Source organism: Nanorana parkeri, unplaced genomic scaffold (genome assembly GCF_000935625.1).
Source record: "Nanorana parkeri isolate BGI_ZX_2015 unplaced genomic scaffold, ASM93562v1 scaffold215, whole genome shotgun sequence".
In the NCBI taxonomy this organism is placed as follows: domain Eukaryota; kingdom Metazoa; phylum Chordata; class Amphibia; order Anura; family Dicroglossidae; genus Nanorana; species Nanorana parkeri.
The window spans coordinates 753,777-781,053 of NW_017306483.1; the positions used below are offsets into that span (position 1 = coordinate 753,777).

Consider the following 27,277-nt stretch of genomic DNA (forward strand, 5'->3'; position numbering starts at 1 on the left):
CAGCAATGATCTGGGATGCAACGTTTGGGCACATTACATCACTAATGCCCAAGAGGACCAGGAAGTGGAAAAATAATAATTGTAAGTAAAATAAATATATGTTTAACTAAAGAATTTAAGATTTAATATTTACATGCAGAGTTAAAAAAAAAACAACTAATTTACTTATTTACCAATGTCCTCCTAGGACACAAACTCACATGCAGTGTCACACACCTGCTCAAAGTATTGGGAAGAGTTCATTTTGCCCTCCCAATAGTTCTCCTTTAAACAAACATGTTTTAGAGACACGTACAGTAGTTAGAAGAGACAAAATCTGCAACTGTCCCAAATTGTCACCACGCAGCATAAATGAACAGCACACACTGAACTAGTTAGCGCAGCGACTAATTTATAATAACCAGAGCGCCATCAATCACATTTTAATAAGTGCCGGATGAAAGAGATCCGAGTGACTACGCAGCTCCTCTCCGATAAATGTATCCCATATTGTCCTTCCTCACCCAACTCCCGAGGGCAGGAAACCCCTTCCACCCGTCACCCTGCAAATCTGAAGATGGATATAATGAACAACAGCAGGAAGGAGCTGAACTTGTTTGATTAGAGAGAATTGTAATGCCACGAAGTACCGCGCTGCCCTACACGGTTTTATTCTTTTAATATAACTTGCTCACAAAGGAATTAGATGTGCACCAAAATTAACATTTTTAAACCGAAAATAACAATAAAAAAATTAAAAATAATCAGGCCGAAACCAAAACTAATTTTTTCCCCAAATCTTTTTACATTTAAATTTTTTTTTTAGTTATACACTTTGTAATTTTTTAATAATTGTATCTATTTCTATTAAATATTTTCATTTTTTAACTTTACTCTAGTGGCTTCTGAGAAATATTGGGGGTCTAAACAGATCCCTGGTATTTCCCTTTTAAAACAGGAAAAGACAAAACCTCTACACCGAGTGCTCCTGGTGATTCAAAACTTGTGGATATAGTACGAGTTACTATGTACACAATCATAATTGAACAGGAAGTGATGTAGAGCACTTCCTATTTATTCATAACTGGTACATAGTATCTCATTCTGTGCCCAGTTATTTACAAGCAGTCAGGGATAGCTGACTGCTTTAACCGCTCTCCATCCTGACTCGCTGTCACAGGAGGGTAAGACGGCCGTGCGGGGAGAAGAGCTAGGTCTATTCTGACAGCTGACTCCACCCCCTCACCACCGACTCCTGTCTCCACCCCCACACCGCTGTCCCTCCTGATTTGTCACAGGAGGCGGGGGGATGGTTCAGGAGGAGAGCCCGGGCTCCTGTGACATCTCGGCTTACATCGCTCTCCTCCCCCTCACCGTTCAGCCTCCTGTGACAGTTTCTCTCCTCCCCGCTGGACGCTGCGCTGTGTCAGAGGGGACATAGAGCAGTGTCGGCGGGGACATAGAGCAGCGCCCAGCGGGGAGGAGAGAAACTAGGCGTGCACCGCTATTTCGGACAAAAGATAGCACTTTCTGCATTTTGCCAAAACTGCCATTTTCGGACTAAATATCGGTGCATCCCTAAAAGAAATAACATAAGCAGTTAATAACATTAAATGTTTAAAATAAAAGCCAAAACTTTTTTTTTATTGGATAGCCTTAGGAAAGATTAAACCCATGAGGTCTTTTTTTTTTGCCATCTGTGTCTCATTCAAGAGATTTCCTTTCACTTCCTCTCTTGAAGACACAAGAATGGAGAGGAAATCCCTCCAAAGTAGGTGAAATGCACTCAATTATTCCAGGCAACATTAAAAGATTTCCCCTTTGTTCCTATTCTGGTTACAACAAAGCTGAAATGTAATAATAGCATAACATAATAATAACAAGCTAGGGTAACACACATGTGATGCCAAGACTCGATGAATGAAAGAACAGAGTCCCAATGAATAAAAGAGGCAGGCCAAGGACAGTCAGGCTGGGTGAAAAGGACTAGAGTAGGGGTGGGCAAACTCCGCCCCTCCAGCTGTGGTGAAACTACAAATCCCATGACGCATCTGTCTCTGGGAGTCCTGCCTGCGGCTGTGAACATTTTGCAATGTAATGTATTTCCACAACAGCTGGAGGGCCAGTTTTCATACCCCAGGCCTAGATAATGCTGGGCATCCTCCAGCCAGTAAACGAGGAGGGCTCTATCTGAAATGAGGGGTGAGCAGTGTCCCGCCCCAGCAAAGGTATCATGTAGGAAGAGCGTCACTGAAAAGGGTTACCACTAAAGACTAGGGATGGCCCCATAGTAGTATAGTTGCCGATACCGAGTATTTGGGTGAGTACTCGCCCATATACTCCAATACTGGAACTTACGGGCAGAGGAAGATTTCCTCTGACCGGCAGTGCCGCGAGGGAACATGGAGCCAGCTTTCCGGCCAATCAGGAAGCTGGGCTGCAGGTAATGACCCATCTCCCCGATTGGCCGGCTCCATGCTGATTGGCCAGGAAGCCTGCTTTTTTGGATGTACTTTTGATTGCTTTGTAGCTCTTAGTTTACATTGGTGCGGGGTATTTATTGGTTGGGTGGGCTCTATCTGACTTACTGCAGCTTCTAATGCGCATTGTGAGAAGCTCGTAGTGTGCAGTGAAATCAGAGGAAGCCATTTCAGTCCAGGAGGAGCCGCTACAACTCTGCAAGACTGAAGGGAAGGCCAGAGGTCAGCTTTAAAATGTTGGATTTTCCCTCACTTTCAGTTCTGGTCACCAGAACCAACAGGAAAGGGAGTCTCCCTAAAGTGGGCACAGCAATGAAAAGCTAACCAAGGGTCGGTGTGTGGAGCTTCGGGTGTCTAGTAAAGTTGAGGACCATGATAAGGTGTCACCTGGTGCGGGAGGTTTCTATCAAGCGTCTCTCCCGAGAACACGGACCGAAGTTCAGTTCTTATCTCCGGAAGACTGGAAATCTATGAAGGAAAGGGTCGAAATCAGTGCCGGGTCCAGAAAAGTCTTACTTGGTGTATCGTAAACCAGACATGTTTTCTGGGTATCAAATGCACATCCTGGGTGTCAAGTCAGCCAACGGACCAGATCTAAATTCCAATGGACCTGCAAGGATCTAATTTTTATTATCACAGGCCAAAAAACTTACCACTTTATTCTTTACCAAATCCTCCATAAAAGGAAGGCTTTTGGAAACCCCAAAGCTCATGGTTTGTAAAGTGCTTTGGCTGGAGTCACTTGCAAATTTAAAGGATGAGGCCTGGTTCACACCTGGGCGTTTTACAGCGCGTTCCTAGCTCTGTAAAACGCTCAACATGTGAAAACCAATGATTGCCTATGGGCATGGTTCCCACCTGGGCGTTTTACAGGGCGTAGGAACGCTTCTTTGGGGTGTATTTGCCGTGTGTATCAATTGGGATACAGCCAGGTAGCCCTAGTAAACGTGTTTTTACCGCGAATCGCGGTAAAAAACGCGCGGCACGAAACACGCATATTCGATACACCTAGGTGTGAACCCAGCCTAAGTGCACGTTAAAAACAAAGTCAGCTAAACCTTTCTGCCCCCCATCCCCTGATCTAACCTGACCCACCCTCCCCCTCCACAGATGCATACTTACCTCAACCCTCGGTTTCTCTGTTAGTTTGCATCCAGCCTATGTGACTGTGGGGCCGTAGGTGATCCAAGAAGCCCCTATAGAAGTCCATAGGGCTGTAATGCACAAGTGTGGCGGGGACAATAAGGACTTGTGGTGCTGGACGTAAACAAACAGCGAAACCACGGTCGTCAGGTCAAGGTAAGCATCTTTGGAGGGTTAGGTCAGGTGCACTTACCTTTAACATGGCACTGACCATATACAGGGGAATTTTCTAGCTTTCAATCATTAATGGATGCAGCCAGCAGCAGTCCATATATTTACATAGCAGTGACGGTGGTAGGTTGCGCTGATCGGTTCATTACATTTTTCAAGTCCTAAGCTACAGAACGCAAATACACGCCACAACGTATCTTTAGTAAAAGCATCTGGTGCTGACAAACAAAACCCAAACCCTGAAAATAAGTCTGCAGCAAATAGATTGCCCATTACCCACCTATGTACTTTCAGAGCAGCGACCGATATTACTAGTTTTTAAAATCTGAAGACAACAGCGACACCTGCTGGCTGAATAGTGTCACCGCGCTGTACAACACTTGTATCGTACATGACACCCCTCAATTATCTTTAGGCCCCGTTCACACTGAGCGATTCCCGCGATATCGCGGCTGTTTACCGCGCGATATCGCTCTCCAATGCACCTCAATGGGGCTCTGTCTGTAGCTGTTGCGGGTCGTGCGTCGCTACAGCAGGACCCTTTTTGGAGCGGATTTTGCCGCGATTCTAGCTTGCTCAATGCAAGCATTTGCTCGATATCGCGCGATTTGCGAATCGCTCAATGTGAATGGGGCCTTATACTGCGCTTCCTCTTGGTTCATACGTCACTAGAGGATGTACGAGCCTGCAGAAGGAACCACGGCATGCAGTGGGGGTGGGGTAGATTATCACACTCTGGGCAAAACTTTTATTAACCCTTGCGGTGGGTCTTTAACCCCTTGCTGATCGGGGTGTTAAACCCCCTCACCGTCCAGGCCATTTTTCAGTATTCAGCACTGCGCTACTTTGACATTTATTCCGTCATGCAACGCTGTACTGAAATGAATGTTAGACCATTTTTTTAAAACAGATAGAGCTTTCTTTTGCTGGTATTTAATCACCACGGGGGGGGGTGCTATTTTTTTTTACTCTATAAGAAAAAAAGTACCCTAAATTTTGACATTTCCCTATGAAATGTTAGGAAACATTTATTATCACCCCAATTTTTTGGTAAAATATAAGAGACGGGGTCACGTCACGTAAATAGACACCAAACATGTCAAGCTTTAAAAATTGCGTGCACCTGCGAAATCGCAGAAAACGACCAAACCCAAAACTGGCCATAGGCGACGCTTTACAAGCTTTTACGGCTCATCAGTTTAGTGTTATCAGTGACTGATGGCCCCAAAATTATTGCTCTCATTCCGAAGTTCGTAGAGATATGTAAAATGTGCGGCACAATAGGCGAAATTGTCGTTTTCGCACGCTGGCGCCTCTGAAGCATGTTTGCGTGTGTACGTGGGGACTTTACATTTTTTTTGTTATTTTACTTTTTTTTGTGACTATTTATTTTGAGCTTTTTTTTTTTATGCTTTCATTTTTTTAAAACTTTTTTTTTTCACTTAACTCTATTGCTATCACAAGAAATCCCCCAATGTGATAGCTAATTCATATGACAGGTCCTCTTTATGGAGACGTGTGCACTCCGGGCCAGGAGTGTCCTCCCAAGCGCGGAAGTTGTGGGTGGTAGTAGCCGAGATCAGCTAATTTGCGTGTCAGGGCTGTGCCGTCACATCTACGGACCAGGAGGCGGGGCTAGGAGGTTCTCGCTACGATCAGCCACTGTACCTTAAAGAACTATGGGGTCAGGGCTTTTCCCCATAGTTCTCCTGGGGGTTGCGGGAGAACGCAAACTAGCGTCCTCCCGCGAGCTACAGCTCGCGGTATACAGAGACGCCGCAGCCGAAATGGATCCCGACAATTATGTCTGGATCTAACCAGCTGCGGAATTAACAGCTGGCTCTGCCTATCCAGAGGCAGAGCCAGCTGTGCCCGCCCCTCCCCCATCCATTCCGCCAGTCAGCGCTGGAGGATCGGAGAGGGGGAATCCCTGCAGAGTGCCATGAGCAACAGTCACGGCTCTCTGCAGGGAGATGATCGAGAAGTGAGCGAGCGACGGTATGTGTTCGCTCACTTCCCAATCTATTGAGCCGACGTGCGAGTTTCATTGTCACAGGTCGGCTCGAACTATGAGGATGAGTGATTTTCACTCGCCTCATAGTTCTCCGAGGACGAGCGAAGAACGGCAATAGCCCGCGCCACATCTGGCCCTCGGCGCCCCTCCCTTGTCCACCGACCGTGACACCCACACTTACATTTTTTTTTTCCTTAAAAGAAAATTATAGCCAAAACTTTTTTGTCTTTATTTGGGGGGGTCGAATCACTTGAGTTCTCTTTTAGGACTAATAAATCCTTTTTTGCTCCCAGGCTCTTCCAGCACCATCTACATTGGGAACATACAAATTTAAAAGGGCAAGTCCACTTTCCTAGGTGAATTTGGAAAAAATAGAAGTACCCCTTCCAGTCTGGGCCCCAACACATTTTGTTTACCTTTGGGTAAACGCTCCTTCCCCTCCACCGATGCAGTATATGTATGCCGCACATGGAATCCGCCCTGCACTCTGGATTTTGAATTTCGATAGCAAATGGCGAGCACTCATTGGTCAGCACGGCCACCTGACTGGAGGAGGCCAGATTAAAGGGGGCAATTCCATTTTCCCAAAGACATCTATCCTCTCTGCCCTCTGATTGTACACCTCCTAGAATACCCCCCATCTACACCTTCTTCACATACACCGTTCATCCTCTACACACCGTGCAGTAGATGGCCGGGTCTCCGGAATGTAGAGCTCTCCCGTGTCCCACCTATGTCCGTGCACCGGCAAGCTCACACCGCTATGCCTCTTGTCAGCCTCTCACAAATCGAACCTCCCGCGCCGCGTTTGAGAAGAAACATCCGCCCCCTTGCGCGACCTCATCCAATCACAATGAAGGAGGCGTAGCTTAAGGGCAATTTGTTTTCTTCGCTTCAAATAACTTTATTGCGAGCGTTGTATCCGCACAGTGTGGCGGTGTCTCGTTGTGGTCATGCTCAGCCGGTGATGTGTCGAAAGTGCGAACTTATCGAGTTGTGGGACCGCATGACTTCCGGTTTCCTCAGAACTACGATGTTTGATCACAAAACATGTTGTGCACGAGCGCCATCCACGGCATTGCCCTATAGACATAGACCGCAGCAATAAAGTAATAAAATGATGTAGGATGACAGTAAGCCAGCACGTTCTTTATCTCCGGTGCCCCACTCAATATGGCCGCCGCTTGAGTGGGGCACCTGAGATAAAGAACGCGCTGGCTTAGTGTCATCCTACATCATTTTATTACTTTATTGCTGTGGTCTATGTCTATAGGGCAATGCCGTGGATGGCGCTCGTGCACAACATGTTTTGTCTAAAAACCTCGTAGTTGTGAGGAAACCGGAAGTAATGCGGTCCCACAACTCGATAAGTTCGTAGTTTTGATCGATCACCGGGCTCTTCGGTTGTCGGGTGCATGGGGAAGTCTCTGAACATTTCTTTAGAGCGCGACCTGCGCAGCCGCAAACCTGACCAGGTTGTACGGTACATTCAGATATCACACGTTTTGTCTTCTTTACTTTTAGAAATAAATACATTCCGGAAATGTTTATTTACATTGGATATTGACCATCAATAAAGGGGGGCCCCTCTACTGACCATCAATATAAGGGGGGCCCCTCTACTGACCATCAATATAAGGGGCCCTCTACTGACCATCACTATAAGGGGGGCCCCTCTACTGACCATCAATATAAGGGGGCCCTCTACTGACCATCAATATAAGGGGGCCTCTACTGACCATCAATATAAGGGGGGCCCTCTACTGACCATCAATATAAGGGCTCCTCTACTGACCATCAATATAAGGGGCCCTCTACTGACCATCACTATAAGGGACCCTTCTACTGATCATCAATATAAGGGGGCCCCTCTACTGATCATCAATATAAGGGGTCCTCTACTGACCATCAATATAAGGGACCCTTCTACTGATCATCAATATAAGGGGGCCTCTACTGACCATCAATATAAGGGCTCCTCTACTGATCATCAATATAAGGGGGCCTCTACTGACCATCAATATAAGGCAGGGCCCTCTACTGACCATCAATATAAGGGGGGGCCCTTTACTGACCATCAATATAAGGGGCCCTCTACTGACCATCACTATAAGGGGCCCTTCTACTGATCATCAATATAAGGGGTCCTCTACTGACCATCAATATAAGGGGTCCTCTACTGACCATCAATATAAGGGACACTCTACTGCCCATCAATACAAGGCAGGGCCCTCTACTGGCCATCAATATAAGGGGGCCCTCTACTGACCATCAATATAAGGGGGCCCTCTACTGACCATCAATATAAGGGGTCCTCTACTGACCATCAATATAAGGGACACTCTACTGACCATCAATACAAGGCAGGGCCCTCTACTGACCATCAATATAAGGGGGGGCTCTTACTGACCATCAATACAAGGCAGGGCCCTCTACTGACCATCAATATAAGGGGGGGCTCTTACTGACCATCAATATAAGGGGCCTCTACTGACCATCACTATAAGGAGGGCTCCTCTACTGACCATCAATAACCTCTACTGACCATCAATATAAGAGGGCCCTCTACTGACCATCAATATAAGGGGGCCCTCTACTGACCATCAATATAAAGGGGCCCTCTACTGACCATCAATATAAGGGGGCCCTCTACTGACCATCAATATAAGGGGGCCCTCTACTCACCATCAGTATAAGGGGGCCCTCTACTGACCATCAATATAAGGGGGCCCTCTACTGACCATCAATATAGGGGGCAGGGGAGTGTCCACCGCAAGGCAAAAAAGGCGTTTGCCTTGGGTGTCTCTTTCCAGGGGGCTGGCAGAAAGCACCACCCCCAAACTAGTGAGGCACAGGGCAGACTGGTCATCGGGCATACTGGGCACTTGGCCAGTGAGCAGAGGCAATTAGGCAGTGACGGGGGCCTAATCAGGGAAATTAGAGAGCTGCCCGGTGGAGGGGGGTAGGCCCAGTGAGATGCAGTCCGGCCAGGAGGTAGAGGAGAAGCAGCTTGCACACCCCAACACTATAGACCCTGCACTGCCCAAGACCATAGACCCTGCACAGCCCACCATAGACCCCACACAGCCCACAATGGACCCCACACAGCCCACAATGGACACCACACAGCCCACCTGAGACCCCGCACAACCACCTGAGATCCACCTCTGGAGACATCAAGTCGGCACCCCAGAACAACACAGAGTATGTAGCTTTATATTATTCTGCATTGCTGTTTAATGTATTGCTGGGATCTGTAGTCCTCTCTAGCTGATGGCAGTATTCTGCATTGCTGTATAATGTATTGCTGGGATCTGTAGTCCTCTCTGGCTGATGGCAGTATTCTGCATTGCTGTATAATGTATTGCTGGGATCCGTAGTCCTCTCTGGCTGATGGCAGTATTCTGCATTGCTGTATAATGTATTGCTGGGATTTGTAGTCCTCCCTAGCTGATGGCAGTATTCTGCATTGCTGTATAATGTATTGCTGGGATTTGTAGTCCTCCCTAGCTGATGGTATTATTCTGCCTTGCTGTATAATGTATTGCTGGGATTTGTAGTCCTCTCTAGCTGATGGCAGTATTCTGCATTGATGTATAATGTATTGCTGAGATTTGTAGTCCCTTTACAGCTCAGTGACAGAACTACCAGTGTTGCAGCAGTTACAGCCGCGTCTAGGCCCTACATTTAGTCCTGCTTGCCCGAAGCAGGGCTAAATGTAGAAGAAAAACACCTGCCCGGCGCACGGAACGGCATGTCCCTGGCGTCAGGCGATAGGGATTCCACACGCCTGCCCCTCTCCTCCATTGATCTTCTCTCTCCTCCAATGATTCATCTGAAGTCCAGAGTTTTCCCCTCTGGTATTTTTTTCTGCTGCTTGATATCCACAATCATGTGGCCAGTATCAGTGAGCCCACTACCTCTGGGCCTATGTCACCCTGGACCCGCCCCCAGCCTGTGAATGGACAGTGATAGGAGAAGCAGCACTGTGATGAACACATCTGTCTGTCACTCTGCTCTCTCCACCTATCAGAATGTTTCTTGTCAGCATAGACATAGACATAAACGGCTTGGCTCCTTGTGCTGCTTCTTCATCTTACCCTCCAGCAATGCTGTACAGGGACTGCAAGAGGTCAGATTCAGGAACTTACACTGCTTGTATTTAAGAAATGCATTTAATGTTGTACTAATGATTACAAAGCTGCGTTAACATCTTTTATATCTGCATAGAGTTCAGCTTTAAAGCCCAACCCCAGCCAATGTTTTTAGTTTTGGATAGCAGGGGGGAAGATGAGTTAACATTTCTGTCACATTTTGATACGTGTCTGTGACCCCAGTGGGAAGATTTTCCCTTTCTGTCTGTCCCAGGGATGCTTGTCCAAGAAACGGGGGGTGCCATTTTACCGGGACAGGAAAGCACAGTCAGCAATAAAAAAGATTGTCAAGATTCTAACCCCTCCCACTTTACCAATCTGTCTTTGTCTATATCCTGATTGGACAGATTTCCCATCACTTCCTGTTCTGACAGGAAGTGAGATTAAATCTCCCTAATAAAGGACACGGAGGCTGATAGAAGTCCTATATCCCATTCCTCGCTGTATCTATAAACAAATAGAAAGATTTGGCTGGGGTTGAGCTTTAATGTTTTATTGGCTGCTGGAATTTGCTAAAAATCGGGATTATGTTTAGAAATGATCCTTCTTTATTTGGCTTATTCAGTATCCATGACTTGAACGGTCTCCTCCACCAGCTCGTACTGAATTATGGTTTCTTTCAGCACAGGTGTGGTTCCCCGAGGATAGCGATATGACCGCAACCTGGAAAGACAGTAAGAGGTAAGATTACATCAGTGTGCCCTTCATTTACTCCGGTCTGGTTATAAATGAATGTATCATTGCTGCACCAGTCCTTTCTGTCACACTCATCTCATCTCCGATCCAGTGCTGGGTCTCCTGTCTGGTGTGAGGCTACTGGCAGTTCCAGGTTTTGCCCGGAATGCCAGCGCATGGATATACATCTAACAGGTATCTCCTTTAAGAGCTCGGTGAGGTGACCTGTCACTATGCCGAAATCCTAGCCCCTAAGCTCTCCAGGATTTACCTGTACCTTGTGTTTCAGACATCTCCATGCACTCTGAGTTCCAGTGTCTCTCCATGTCCCATGTCTTGTCTGTGCACTGCAACTGCACTCCTGTGTCTCCATTGACCTCTGCATCTCCAGGGACACCTGTGTCTCCTGCAAACCTATGCTCCTGTGTCTCCAGTGACTCCGGTGTCTCCATTGACCTCCGCATCTCCAGGGACACCTGTGCTCCTAAGTCTCCAGTGTCTCCAGTGACCCCTACGCTTCTTTGTCTCCGGAGTCTCTTGTGTCTCCAGTAACCCTACGCTCCTGTGTCTCCAGAAACTCCTGTGTCTCCTCCAAACTTATGCTCCTGTGTCTCCAATGACTCCTGTGTTTCCAGTAACCCTACACTCCCTTGTCTCCAGTAACCCTACACTCCCTTGTCTCCAGTAACCCTACGCTCCTGAGTCTCCAGTAACACCTGCGTCACCTGGGAACCCCTGCACGCCTGTGTTTTTAGTGACCCCAGCATCTTCAGTAACCCCTGCCCCCCTTTGTCTCCATTGACTCCTGGGGCTCCACTTACCCTACGCTCCTGTGTCTCCAGTACCCCTACACTCCTATATAGGGATGCACAGATACTTTTCGAGTACCAGTGCAGATACTTGGCATTTTCATGAGAACTACCAGGGTTGCAGCAGTTGCAGCTAGGACCTGGCTCTGGCGCCCCACCACTGTCCTGAAATCATTAGTCTGTATTGTTTTGGAAAAACTGTCACATGACAATAAACAAAAATGTATCAGTACTCGTACTTGTAAGTACTCGGCAAGTACCAGTACTCGTACTCGCAAAACTGGTATCTGTGCATCCCTTTATTTATATTTATAAAAACTAAATCGTACATTAAAACAGAGATGTACAAATCCCAGGAGCTCCGTGTGCTCCTTACACATGACAGCTGCCTCCTAATTTTTGAATTTTTCTCTAGTGTAGTCTTGGCGCTCAAAAGTATCGGTACATGTACTCGTACTTGTACCGAGTACTGTACGTGGTATCTGTGCAACCCTACTCCTATATCTCGGGAGACCCTTGTGTCTCCTGTAACTGTACGCTACTTTGTCTCCAGTAACTCTATGCTCTTGTGTCTCCCATAACCCTACGCACTCTTAAGTCTCCAGTGACCCTAGCATCACCTGAGAATCCCTGCACTCCTGTGTCCCCAGTGTGAACCCAGAGTCTCCAGTGACCCCAGCATCTCCTGTGTCACCCATGACCCCAGAACTCATTGTGACTTCCAGTGACCTCATAGCAACCTGTGACTTTCAGTGATTCCACAGCATCTTGTGTCACCCGGTGACCCCAGAGCACCCTATGACTCCGGTTCTCCCTGAGTGCCTCGGTGACGCCTTTGTCTCCATACAGCCTCAGGCGCTCTGTATTTCCTGAACTGACATTCTCTCTTTGGATACGGACCTCTGTCCGTGATCATTTTGTAATATTTTCAGGTTAAAAGTCCATTTTGCGTTTTTGCAACCAGTGATGAGTTCTATAACTGGCACCCCAAAACTACATTTCTCCTCCTGGCTATTGACTGAAAAGCAACCACAATTTTAGAGGGAGGTGAGCAATGCGAGCCCACATATTTCTTTTATAACCTTGTCCTAAGTAAAGGAGAATGTTCAGTATGTGTAATCCTGACAATCTGCACTATTATAATCTTATTACATTTGGTTCACCCAGAGGATATGAACTTGGAGATGAATAACTAGCAGTTCTGACCAATGAAACTGGTAAGATGCTCATTGTAACACTCAACGTTTACCTGCTCTCAACAGGTAAAAGAATGATCACATTTCTGAATGTCTGCTCAATCAGGCTGAAGATCAGCCGGCAGATTCTATGGCCACCCGTATGGTGGAACATTACCTCTTTCCTTTGGTCTCTGTATCAGTGTATCCCCTCAGAACTTGTGCTCCTCCTCGTGTAATGACGCACAGATCCACCCCGCTTCCAGATCCAAGGTCGCAAATAATGCCGGCCGTTATGGCATCCGTGACCAGCTTCTTTGCCTCTTCCAGCTGAGATAGATGAGAGAAAAATGTTATTTCTCCAATATCTATAGTACCAACATACTGTATTCCACATGCAGTCACATCACTGAGGGACAGCTGTGTGTCGGTGCTGTTAACCACTTGCTGACCGGGGTGTTATCCCCCTTCCTGTCCAGGCCATTTTTCAGTCTTCAGCGCTGCAGTACTTTGACTGACATTTATTCCGTCATGCAACGCTGTACTGAAATGAATTTTATACCATTTTTTTGGGACAGATAGAGCTTTCTTTTGGTGGTATTTATTCACCACTGGGGGTTTTATTTTTTACTATATAATGAAAAAAGTACAAAGAAATTTGAAAAAAAAACCTGTTCTCCCTATGTTATGTTATAAAACATTTATTATTACCAAATTTATTGGTAAAATATAAAAGTCGGGGTTACGTCGGGTAAATAGACACCAAACATGTCAAGCTTTAAAACTGCGTGCACCCGCTAAATCGCAAAGAAATACCATACCCAAAATTGACCATAGCCGACGCTTTAAAAGCTTTTACCGATCATCCGTTTAGTGTTATCAGTGATTAATGGCCCTAGAATTATTGCTCTCACTCCGACGTTCGCGGCGATATGTAACATGTGCGGCGCAACGGATGTAATCGTTTTTTTCGCACGTAGGCGGACTCGACGCATGTTTGCGTGTGCATGTGGGGGCGGGGGAATTATTGCTTTGATATGTGACTTTCAATTTTTTGATTTTTTTTGTAACTTTAATTTTTTGAAACCTTTTTTTTTTTCACTTAACCCCTTCATGACTGAGGCCTTTTTTTCATTTTTTGCACCCATGTTATATTCCACATTTTAGGCCTGAAAATTACTTAAAACCCCCCAACATTATATATTTTCTGAATGCCAAGACCCTATAGAATAAAATGGTGGTAGTTGCAAATTTTTATGTTGCGCAATATTAGCGCAACTCCTTATTAAACCCCAATATTTAGTGAAAAATTAAATTAAATGCCCCAAAACACAACAAAATACCCATTTTTTTAATGAAATATAAAAGATGAGGTTACAACGAGTAAAACGATACCCAACATGCCCAGGTTACAAATTGCGTGCGTCCGTAAAACGGCGAAAAACACCAGTACCCCAAAAAGTCCATAGACGCTTTAAAAGCCCCCACAGGTCATCAATTTAGAGATACACCCGCTTCTCTCCGGTTTCTGTACAGGAGAGTGACAGAGGAATGCAGAAGTGATGTAATACACATCACTTCCTGCATTCCGAAGAGGAGGCTGATCTCCGTTTGATCTCTGGCGGCAGAGCTGCTGTGCTGGTCCCGGACTCACACCGGTCACAGAGGAGCTCGGGATCGCCAGCAATGGCTGCAACGGAGGGGGGGGGGGGCGCAAACCCGACCACATATTACCAGCTTTCTCAATTCAGAATGACTTGTACAAAAATTCTCTGGGAATAAATATGGTGAATGTTGCTCCAATCCACATCATCTGTTAGTTGTAACCAGCATGGTAACAGAGACCTTGTGGAGGTAAGGTGTTGATTGCATTTGGAGCTAGGAGATGTTATTAAACCGCTCAGGCGTTAGACCAGCATTGTATACACAGATTTCAAAAATTGAACAAAGCACGTTCATTGGCAATAGACCAAAAGAGAAGAAATAATAAAAGTCCATTGTTAGGGTTTACATCCGCTGTAATGACATATAGACTCTTACCTTCATGTTGGGTTTAAATTGATCTTCTAGGACAGCGATTGCAGCAGCTTGACCGGATCCTAAAGACATTTAGATATCATCATTACAAGAGTACATGTCATAACACTAACACTACGGGTCCATTCACATGTCCACATTGTCTATTTATCTATCTATCTATCTATCTATCTATCTATCTATCTATCTATCTGTCTGTCTGTCTATTATCTATCTATCTATCTATCTATCTATCTATCTGTCTATTATCTATCTATCTATCTATCTATCTATCTATCTGTCTGTCTGTCTGTCTATTATCTATCTATCTATCTGTCTGTCTATTATCTATCTATCTATCTATCTATCTATCTATCTATCTATCTGTCTATTATCTATCTATCTGTCTATTATCTATCTATCTATCTATCTATCTATCTATATATCATCTATCTATCTATCTATCTATCTGTCTGTCTGTCTGTCTATCTATCTATCTATCTATCTATCTATCTATCTATCTATCTATCTATCTATTATAATTTACTTTGCACTATCGCCAACTCAAAGTCAGCCAGAATTCTTGGCTTATTGATCTGGAATGGTGGTTTTTGGTTTAATGATTGCTTTCAGCAAATTCCACTCAACGGATGCAACCCAACAACAAACCCTAATATCTGATTGGCTGAGCTCTGGCCTCTGTTGACAGCTCCTGTACATCATTGCCACTTAGTTTACCTAGAGCATTGAACGGAGTTTTGTCTGTGGATCCATGTGGGTGGACGCTGTACAGGTGGGGGCCCTGCACATCCACCCCTCCAGTGATGATCGATGCTCCGATGTGGCCTTGATGTCTGGGAAGAGAAAGGAGGAGTTAAAGCGTGCCTGTCTTGAGGCAACCCTTGAGAAAGCTGCCTTGATGAAGATATACTCAGGCAAATCTGTAATATGTAATACTGTATATGCCTAGTTCACATTTTGATTTTAAGCTAGCAGGAGGCGCTCTTTTCACATGATTTCCCAAAATAAATGCCCTTTGTTTACAGAGCTCAAGATGAAATCTACACACAGCTGAATGAGCCAGAGGAGTGACTGCTTCCCCTCACTTCACTCATTTCCTACCTATTCAAATGGGGCCCTATGAGGGTTTAATCAGAGAGAGAGTCTGAAGGCAAACACCTTCATCTGTTCTTCTCTAGAATACCTATTTCCTCTTAGAAAACCCTTAGTGCTCTGGGAATCCAGTGTCATGGGTATACAGTGGCGTAACAGTCACCATAGCGACCCAGGCGGGACATCCCCCTGATGCTGTGCGGGCCGCCTGGGTCGCTATGGCATTTCAGGCTGCTGGCTGTGAGGAGAAACACGCAGCTGAGTCGATGACAACCAGCAGCTTCGGGGAGGTGGCTAGGCCCGTCGTCGGCAGCGATGGAGGAGGCGGGGCCCAGCAATCGAGGAGGCAGGTCCATGGTGGGCTCTGCAGGGTCACCCTCAAGTGGGCTGTTTGGGTTCTCAGGTAGACTTATCTACAAATCACAGGGCCCCATACAAGATCTTCTCCTTCCACTGGTGTTTTACCTGTACAGCATCTGCTTCAGCATCCTGTTAGCCGTGCACACTCGCGCCTGACGCCCGGTGGAGAGCTCATGGAGGTGCATGTTGGAGGACAGAAGCTGAGTCAGGTATTCGGCATCAGCAGCCACTCCAGCCCCACAACAACTGCAAACACACACAAAAAAAGCAATTGAAAGAGTGAGAGAACCCCCCCTCCATCTACTAAACACATACTCTAAATCCTTGGTTCTCAACTGGTGGGTCGTGACCCAAAAGTTGGTCGCAACCCAGTGTTCAGTGGGTCGCAGCATGCCTTCCACTTTTCTAGGTGAGGGGCTCCTCAGCCTCCCCATAGCGCAGCACTATTAGTTCCCGCGCCAAGCAGCCATTCAAAATATGCTGCCCAGCGCCGACTGACAGCTAGGATGGGGCTATGGCTGCAAGGGAGCTCCATCCATACGTGCATTGCTTACATCTCCCTCATGTGTCCCGTAGAGGTGCCTGGACCAGAGTGATGTCACATTCTAGCTCCCGTCACCTCTACAGGGCGTGCAAGGGAGCTGTACAAGCAATAAACATATGGAAGGAGCTCTGTCACAGCACAGCAGCCCACATTGGACCCCAGGCTGAGGATCCACTCCAGTTCTCGTAAGGTAGGGAGACTGGGCGGACTTTAAAAAAATAGGGCCAGTTCACACTAATACAGTGCACGATCAACGCACTGTACGACGCAATCACACCTACTACGCGTTCTGGTGTGGGAGGTATGTTGCGTTGCCATTCATTTGAATGGTACCCCAAACGCACCTCCCACCCACAGTTCGATCGCCCACATTGGAACGCACGGTACCGCAATGCCGTGGATTCCATTGCAGTGCGACTTAATGGCCAAGGACAAATGTGGGTCCTGAGGTTATCATGTTGTCCATTTTTTTTTTCTGTTTCTGTCCCCATTGGGCAGATCCTGCTCCCATTGTCCTGGTGACCACTGTGACTGAAAATGAGGGAAAACCCAAAATGGGGAGTTGTCTTTGGAACAGGAGGTCAGCATCTTCCAATGTTACATATAGTTACATAGCAGATAACGTTGGAAAAAGACACAGGTCTATCCGGTCCAACCCATGAATAGGAACCAATGGGAATACTTGTTTCGGTGACAATTGTCTAAAAGAGTCTTTCCCAGTCTTTTAGATATGCTTTAAGGGATAAGTGCACTTTTAGGTGAAGTACACTTATTTAGAAAGGCCTTGCCCCTCTAGTAAAAGTATTATGTTCTCCTGTACCCGAGATGTACATCTAGCAGATAACCGAGGACTTACGCAATGTTTACATCCTGTGGCCGAAATCTTTTATGTTGCTGACCACATCTGGTTCTTTCTAGGTCTCTATGGGGTTGTCATTCAAGCATCACCAGCTTCAGAAGATGGCCCCATGGATATCTGAGAGAACCCACTGATTGGGCTTGAAGGAAGCCACAGGATGTAAACTTAGCAGAAGGTCACAATTGTCAGATTCAGGTGAGTATAAATTTGGGGTGGGACATAGTGCCCCAGTCACTGGGTGATGTAGATTTTGTCTTGAAAAGTCACAACACAGTACTGGATTTCCATAGATGTCTGGCCCATAACAGTCCTATGGCATCCTATGCTTATCGTTACAAACTGGCCTGGCACAGTTGTGGCTGTCTGGCTTTTCAGGTGAGCTACAAGTGTCCCAGGCCTAAGTGACTTCCATAAATGTCCCAGGAACATTTATTGAAGTGTGCATGAGAATGTTGCATCACTGGCCCACTAATAGTCACCACTATGATGGGGGGTTGAATTTCACATTCCCCTAGAGTACAATAAAAGTATAGACGAGGATTAGACCTTGCCCTACTCCATCAAAATGTAGAATATGTTTTTGTAACACATGATGCAGGTAACAAAATCATGGCAGAATTCTTACTATATATTGTCAGTGATGTAATGGATCTTGGCACAGTTCTTATCCGCCACGACCATGTCGTCAGTGGCCCTCCTGTCCGCTCCCAGAATGATGCCATCCTGAAAAGGTAAAAAAATGAGTCAGCTCTAAAAGTGAACCCAGATCTTTGGCAGTACACCTTTATCCGTATGCTTTTTCATACCGCAAAGACAAGCCCTGCGATGGTGGTCCCTGTCTTGCGCGCTTTTGGGGGTGCCATGCCAAGACTTGAACATTGAGCCTCTAAGTTCTTATTTCTGAGAAATAAAAAATGGTGAAAAACGTAAAGTTTCAGCAAAAACATATCATCACTGGAACATTTTTCAAGAAAGTGATTTGTTTATGTGACTACAACATTTTTTAGATGGTTGCTGCACCATAATCACATGATCAGGGCCGGATTTACTCTCTCCGCTGCCCCAATGCCAGGTTTCTCAATGCGCCCCCCTGTATGCAGGCTGCATACAAGTGATCTTGGCGACATAGCCGAGATCACTTGTACAAAACAAGTGGCAGCTTCACCCGCTGTACATTTAGCCCTGCTTGCCCAAAGCAAGGCTAAATGTAGAAAACAACTACCCACCTGGCGCCGGGAACTGCATGTGTCGGGAGATAGAAATTGCACACCCCTGCTGCTCCTCTACTCCCTGCTGCCCCAACGCTTGGTTGGCCTTGTGGGAAATCGGGCCCTGCACATGATTGAATGTCATACCCAAATCTGTATGTGCTTCATTCTGTCTATTGTCAAACTTTTCAAAAAGAGAGACCAAGAGGAATACAATTACCAGAGGGGCTACATGACTGAGGGAAGAATAGTCCTAAGAAAGAGTTATAATGTATGTGGACAGTTTGGGTGCAAGAGGTCTTACCTGATTGGTGGTTGATGGTCAAGCATTTGGGGTAGGAACTATGGTTATTGCCGGGAGATGATTCCAGAAGCCTGGACGAGAGGATAAAGTTGTCCCACCCAGCCTCCCTCCATTTTTGTATGTCAGCTGGGTCATATTATAGGAAGCTTTGTCACAGCAGCTATGGCAGATAAGGGGTCTTTGGAGGGCAGTTGAATAGTGGCATGGTTACAAAATGTGGGGCCCATCTGGTTGTATGGTACTTCCCATTAACAAAATTAACAAAAATGTATCTTATTTGTGTATCACTCGGCTGTAGATCCTCCAATCATCTCTGAATTGGTGCTGACACTGTCCTTCCTTCTGGAGGGGGGCTACTTTTGTTCCCCATGGTCCCTGTGTGTGTTGTAAAGTAGTCACCGCTCCAAGCTCACTCCTGTGATGGACTACAACCTCATGTTTAGTTTACTAATTTGTACTGAGATTGTAGTCCATTACAGTAGTGAGCTCGGAGCGATGACTACTCTACAACACACACAGGGACCATGAGGAACAAAAGTAGCCCCCCTGCAGAAGGAAGGACAGTGTCAGCACCAATTCAGAGATGATTTGAGGATCTACAGCCGAGTGATACACAAATAAGATACATTTTTGTTAATAGTTAAGGCTTCTGAACGGTTTTTTAAGATTAAAATCCTGTCACTTTAATTGTTTCATTGGTTAACTAATGGTCTGCTGTAACCACTTCAAATCCACGTTGTGTAGTCTGTGTTTTTTTGGGGTTCCATGGGTGGGTGGATTTGACGAATCCAGAAGTCAAGCTTCCTTGCTAGTAAGTTATATTAAACCCATAATTGTTTCTATTTGACACTTTTCCTTTTTACTGCATTTTCAAAATATGATGCAATAATGTAGAGTTTGGATATGCATTTTAGTGCGGTATAACCAGGGCTTGAAAAATCCACTCATCCGCTCGTCTGTGACGAGAGAAATTGCAAGGCTATAGTCCAGTCATGCTGACTGGTGACATTATTGACTGACTGGTGATACACCCTAAAATTTTTCAAGCCCTGGGTATAACACTTCTGGTAGTTAAAAAGTAAATTTTTGTAGAAATCTATAGATCAGAGCAAAAAGAGGGACAACTGAGGATGAAAGAGGGACAAATGAAGGACAGTGGGGAGCTATGCACTATATAGTATACAAAATACTTCACATTACATGGCAGTCTATGAAGACAAATAGGGGGTAATTTATCAAAACTGGAGCAGACAGACTCTGGGGCAGTTGCCTATAGTAACCAATCAGCTTCTATATTTCATTTTCAAATCTTGAACATACTGAAGAGAGAAGCTGATTGGTTGCCACGGGCAACTGCTCCATATTCTGTCTGCTCCTGTTTTGATAAATTCCCCTCACAGAGTTTAACAATTAGATATTTGCATAAGCAACTCCTGCCGATGCATTTTGTAAATTAGAAAAACAAAGTTTGCCACCCATCAAGTTGTATAATGGCTGCGGTATGAAAGTGAAACTTCCTTCTTCTAGTCGTCCTTGATAATACACGTGGCATTTTATAGGCCTTGACTCGCTTTAATAATATATAGTCTGTTGTCTGCCCTCTTCCCATCAGAAGGTTAATAATTCACACAATGCTGAGACCTGTAGTTCCTGGGACAATAGTTAGGATACTACCGAATAATGTACAGAGCCAATCACAAATCTTTCACATTGCTCAGAGCACCGTCATCAGTTATTTGGAGGGGCATTTTGGTGCTTTGCAGATACAAACTGTACATAGCGCTCACTGTCGATGTGCCCCATGGACATAAGTACCCCAAGAACACAAGTACCTCCATGGACACAAGAACCTAAAAGGACACAAGTACCCTCAAGAACTCAAGTACCTCCATGGACACAAGTACCCCCAAGAACACAAGAACCTCGATGGACACAAGTACCCCCATGGACACAAGTACCTAAATGGACACAAGTACCTCCATGGACACAAGTACCCCCAAGAACACAAGAACCTCGATGGACACAAGTACCTCCATGGACACAAGTACCTCCATGGACACAAGTACCCCCAAGAACACAAGTACCTCCATGGACACAATTCCCCTCATGGACACAAGTACCTCCAAGAACACAAGTACCTCCAAGAACACAAGTACCTCCATGGACACAAGTACCTCCATGGACACAAGTACCTCCATGGACACACGTACCTCCATGGACACAAATACCTCCATGGACACAATTCCCCTCATAGACACAAGTACCTACATGGACACAAGTACCTCCATGGACACACGTACCTCCATGGACACAAATACCTCCATGGACACAATTCCCCTCATAGACACAAGTACCTACATGGACACAAGTACCCCCAAGAACACCACACAGGGAATGAAAAAATTATTCTTTGGCATTCCTATGTTCTTTGGAGAATGCTGCCGGTTAAAAAAAAAGTGTCCATGCTGCATTAATCAGTAAAATAATGAATTACTAGTATAAAAAACTCTGGATTCTGGATAATATAAAACATTTTCTGGATCCCAAGATCAATTTGATCTTATATACCAAGTATATCAGTTGTCTGAGCTCCCTCATAGGCAGCACAGGGACATGCAGCAACCTTCTCTCTGATTCAGTGAGTGAACACAAGTGCTACATATGCAGAGAAAGTCTATTTTCTCCATGGAAAAGGGAACGATTGGCATCTGAGTTTCTGACTTGTTAGGGATTCTTGTTATTACATCCTGGATAAAAAGATCATTCCCAATGGTTACAGTGTATTTCCAGTTTAATTGTGTTGCTGGTAAATCTTGGCCTGTGTGCATAGCTCCCAACCAGTGGCGTAACAATCGCCAGGGGGCGCTATGGCATGTAAGTGGCTGTCACTGACACAGCTCAGCAGCGGCCGCGGCGCATTTCCCCTCAAAGCGGCAGATGAGAGCGGTGTTCGGAAAGAAGGAGGAGGCGGGGCCCGCCTAAGAGCAACCCCGCCTCCTCTTACATCACTGGCCAGCGACCTAAGAGCAGATGGGGCCAGTGATGTAAGAGGAGGCGGGGCCCGTCGATAGCAGAGGAGGCGGGGGCCCGGGACGGAACAGGAGGCGGGGCCCGGCGACCACAGAGGCGAACAACGCTGACAGGTAAGAGATCTCAGACCCTGCATAGCCCACTATAGAGAGTCGATGGTGGGCTCTGCAGGGTCACTCTCCGGTGGGCTCTGCAAGTGGCATAACTAGCAATCACGGAGCTCCATACAAAATTTTGCTATGGGGCCCTGTGATTTCTAGTTACGCCCCGGCTCCCAACTGTCCCTGATTTGGAGAGATGGTCCTTGTTTTAGAACAAAGTCCCTTTGTCTCTATTTTTCTGGCCTGGTCTGGAATAGACTGCGCTGGTGTGAACAGAGGTCAGAAATAGCATAGGGGTACATTAGGATGCATTTTGGGTCCAGAAACAATCTGGTCTGGAGATGATCTGGATGTGGTGTGAATGGGCCTTCCAAACGGGGACTAATAGACTAATAAAAATGTTTATATGTACAATGTGCCGTGCTGCTGAATATGTTGTTATGTAAATAAGAAAATGTCAATGTATTTATTTGAAAATTATTAAAACAAACAAAAAAAACTAAACAAAAAAAAAACCTCAGCTGTCAGATTAGACTCCTACATCCACTTGTTTTCTGTGACCAGACATACATTTGTTTGCGAAGGAAAATCTTGTCGAATTGGCCAGAGTTCCACTGATTGTACAATGAGCGACTCTGAGTACTGTTAAAGCTAAACAAATATCACCCTCATGCAAGAGTCCAGTGTATTCTTCCTGGAATCTGCTTTGTATGTTTCTTCCAGATCTGGGCAGTAATCCAATGTGACACTTGGAGCTTCCTGTAATAAAGAACAGTCACTGCTGATCTCTCTCCTTGTACAGGGTGACTGGTCTTGTATCCGCCCCCTCCTGTAATAAAGACCAGTCATTGATGTTCTCTCTCCTTGTGCAGGGTGACTGACCTTGTCTCCGCCCCTCCTGTAATAAAGACCAGTCATTGATGTTCTCTCTCCTTGTGCAGGGTGACTGGCCTTGTCTCCACCTCCCTCCTGTAATAAAGACCAGTCACTGATGTTCTCTCTGCCTGACTGGTCTTGTCTCCGCCCCCTCCTGTAGTTTTCTGTATTGGGTTGAGCCCGCTGGATCCCTCTCCCAGCTCAGCTTTCTGCACATAGCACAGTGATGATGTCACTGCTACTTTTTAAATGTAATATACTTTGTGGCTGTTGAGAAATATATTTAAAGAACTCCCGGTTTTAGAAAAATGAACTCTTGCAGTGTGGGGGTAGCCCCAATGCGAAGGGTTAATTTTTCTAAAACCTGGAGGTCTTCTTTAAATGAAAGTTTTTGTGCCTGGTGTTCAGCTTTGAGGCCTAGGTTGTATGTTGGTGTTTAGTCTTTGTACCCGGATGGAAGAGGCACTCTGCAGACACCTTTGGCACGGGTTTTCAATGTGAAAAGGACACCGATGGGGAAAAGATTGCTAACCCGTTTATTGCCCCAATGAAACTCACCCAGTGAAGTCTGCAGGAGTCCCACAGACATTAGATCAGGGGGAGGCAACCTCAGCACTCCAGTTTGGAACTACAAGTCTCATAAGACATTGCAAATGTGACAGTCACAGGAATGACTCCCAGAGAGCAGAGCCATGATAGGATTTGCAGTTTCTCCAGAATTTGATTTCCAAGGTTGCTTACCTCTGCATTACATTAAATAACCACGTGCCCCAGCCAAAAACAGACCAGAAGACTCTAGGAGGAGAACTGTTGACGCCCCCATCTTGGGGAACTCCAGAGTTTATCTCTCCCCATAAAGAATGGCTTGTGAACAGGGCCGGTGCTTCCACTAGGCAAACTAGGCAGCCGCCTAGGGCGCAGCCAGGGCCGGACCCTTTCACTGCCACGACTTAGGTCATATGTTGTGGCAGTGGGCGGTGTTATGGGAGTCCTTTGGTATGGGGGTTGTTATGGATGTTTTATGGGATTCCTGAGGTATAGTGTGTGTTATGTTAGTCCTGAGGTAATGAGGGTGATATGTTGCGGTCCTAAAGCATTGGGTCAACAGGGGTTATTTTAGCGGTGGATGAGTTCGGCGCTTGTTTCGTGGTTATTTGTTGGTCTGTTAGGGTTGGTTGGGGTGTGTGATAGGGGCTAGGGGAATCTGATTTTGGGGGAGTGTGTTTGGGGTGTGTGATGGGGGAATGTTGCAGCATTGGTAAATGGGCCACTGATAGGGTCAGTGGGTGATAGCAGCAGGGGGTACACTGTAGTCAGTGGGAGATAACAACGTTGGAGCGAGAAGCCACCTAATTAGAGAGCCACCTCAGCTGCTTCCCGTCTGACTGGCCCACAGTGCTGAGAGCTAAGGGGGTCCATGATGCTCTTAATTCAGCCCTGGGCGCAGACTTGATCAATGGCTTCCTTACAGGATTGGATGATGATTGATGATCACTGGAAACAAAGCTGTCTCATGCACACTTCAGCCAATCCGTAAAGGGGGGGGCGCAAATTAGTCTAACAGCAGCCCTGCTTGTGAAATAATAGATATCACCAGGGAACAGGCACTCACACCAGCAGAGAAGTTCTTGTATATCAAGTATATTAATTGTACAGAAAGTAACAATCCATTGCTATATCAATCCCATAGTTTGTTGGGTTTTTTTTGTCTAGAATTGCCACGTATAATATTGCATTCAGATCGTGTTTAATCATGGAGGAGGGATGGTGTCAAGCTATAACACGACTCCCAGCGTAGCACAATGGACAGACGGAAAAAAAGTCTATTCACAGTATCGATTGCTAACCTGGAGGTCCGATCTTGTGTATTAATATGCGGGGAGAAAAGACAAAACTTTACGTCTGAGGCCTTACGGCCTTATGTATTGCCGCCCTGAGCCTGAGCAATGCAATAATTGTGTGCAAAGTGCAGCAGCCATTGCAGGAGCCTGTATGTATCCCCGCTTCAGTTTACCAGGAGTGCCAAAATACAGAATATTGGTTTCCCCGTAGAAGTACATGGCCAGATTAGGTAACGATCGGTCAACCTGATATAATCATTCTGTTGATCATTCGATGGAACTTAAAAGATCGAATAGAATAAGAATCAGAGATCACAGATCCTCCTTTTGATCGCTTTTCAATGTTTTTAGCTGCCGCAGAATAATTTTTTGATCGATTGAATGAAATATCTACATGTGTGTCAGACAACCCATCATGAAGACACAGATTGAGGAAATGGTCATTTTAAATGCATCTTTTCGTATACTTCACATTTCTATATGATAATGTAGGTGTTGTATCATTCAATATTTGAATCGATGATTCATTTTACTTGTTTGCTTGTACCCAGATCGGTCACAAATCACTGCATGCATGTTCACTTTAAGGCCTCATTCACATTGCTAAGAGCCGGCCCGTACAGATCCTATGGGAGTACGCCGCTGTACGCTCACCCGAACTGCACATAAATGCGGGTGCGGGTGTCCGTGCTCGGACGCAGACAGAATTCATCCTGTCAGCGTACGAGTACGGACACTCACACCCGCACGGATGTGCAGCTCGGGTGAGCGTACAGCCTCGTACTCCCATAGAGAAGAACAGGCTGCTGCGTACAATCGCACGCAGCACCTGTCCTTCCCGGCAGCGGCTCGATACGGCCGTGCACGCCGCACGGATCTGTACGGGCCGGCTCTTAGCAGTGTGAATGAGGCCTTAGTCGTGTCAATCGGCCTGATCTTTGCATGCATGGCCGACATAACCCGCAGCAAGAAGATTTTATCTTTCCCAAGTTTGGAGGATACATTTTATACTTAATAGATACCCCACGCGTTACATAGTTACATAGTTAAATGTTGAATAAAGACACAGGTCCATCTAGTTCAACCGATGTGTGCGTGTGTGTGTGTGTGTGTAGGAGTGTCGTATCGTCATCGATAATGAAATGCTTGATTACGATCACATGTAACGAGATCAATCACAAATCAATGCGTGCATGGCCGCCTTAAGTCATGTCGATGGGCCCAATCTTTGCATGTGTGGCCGATGTAACTGGCACCAAGATTTTATCTTTCACCAGTTCGGAGAAGTCTGTGATCGGGTTGCTTTAGGTTGCTGCACTTTTTGTCTGATTAGATGATTAGATTTTGAGGAATCTCTTACCTGAGACAGTTCTCAAAGCTGAATCCTCCTTGTTGGGGCTCGAATCTCGAGAGTGTTGGCAACATGGTGGCAGTTTGAGGTGCGGTCTTCTCACTAAAGTTGTCTCGGAGACTTTGGAGCAGTTACCTGTCAATCTTTATCTCCTCTTCTTCTGAAGTCTACCTGTCTGTTGTCACCAATGCTCTCTATAATACAGACCTGGGCTCTGCCTCCCCCCTTATTGTTAGCTTGAGTCCCCCCAAACACTGCCGCGCTCTCCTCATTAATGTCCCCTCTTCTCTGTCTCCTCCTGATTCTACATTTCAGTGCTTTCACTTTCATCTTCTTACCATTCACATGACAGACAAGTACACAATCACACATAGGAGGCAGTGCAGCGTTACAAGCTATCGTATCACACGCGTTGTATGCTGATCTCCCTGATCTGGATTAAGCTTCTGTAACTCTTACTGTGCCATATGCAACACTGACATTCACTGACATCACACTGACACTCACCTGACATTCACTGACATCTCACTGACATTCACTGACATCTCACTGACACCATGGATGCTTCATGCCAATGCCTACAGGCTAAAAGGTGTACAATGTAACACAGATCAATGAACACAGGTGACATGCAAAGAGCAGTAACTTATGCCATCCAATCACGTTTAACTATATACACACACACACACATGAGAATATATTTATATATGAAGAAACAAAAAATATGAGAATATATCTATATATACATATAGTATATATATATATACACATACATACATACATACATAGGTGCGGGTGTTCCTGCAGGAGTGGCAGTGCTGGTGGAGGGAGGGAGCGATGCCGTCCGCCCCAGCCCAGTAATAATATTAATTGTTTCCCCCCCCTATCGGATCTGCCACTGGCCCTGCTGGCGGTGCCGGGGCACATGCCCCCCCTAGCTTCAGCACTGCCCCCAACCACCCCTGTGCCTCCCCTTCCCCAACACACTGAGCCACTATTGCCTGGCTCCTCCCCACTTTTTCTGTGTCCCGCAGCCTGCTCAGTCCGGGTACTGACGAGATGCCCCGCCTCCTG

General features: G+C 46.0%; 1 protein-coding gene across 1 annotated transcript; it reads right to left on the reverse strand.

The window, feature by feature from the left end:
* Window positions 1-10,420: 10,420 nt before the first annotated feature.
* LOC108786534 (proteasome subunit beta type-7-like) lies at window positions 10,421-26,513 on the reverse strand. Its single transcript, XM_018555849.1, has 8 exons — window positions 26,213-26,513; window positions 18,299-18,392; window positions 18,118-18,215; window positions 16,195-16,335; window positions 15,355-15,470; window positions 14,641-14,699; window positions 12,779-12,930; window positions 10,421-10,604 (listed from the first exon to the last, which is right to left on the reverse strand). Exons 1-8 carry the CDS (start codon window positions 26,275-26,277, stop codon window positions 10,499-10,501), a joined length of 831 nt encoding a protein of 276 aa, XP_018411351.1. The 5' UTR covers window positions 26,278-26,513; the 3' UTR covers window positions 10,421-10,498.
* Window positions 26,514-27,277: the final 764 nt, after the last annotated feature.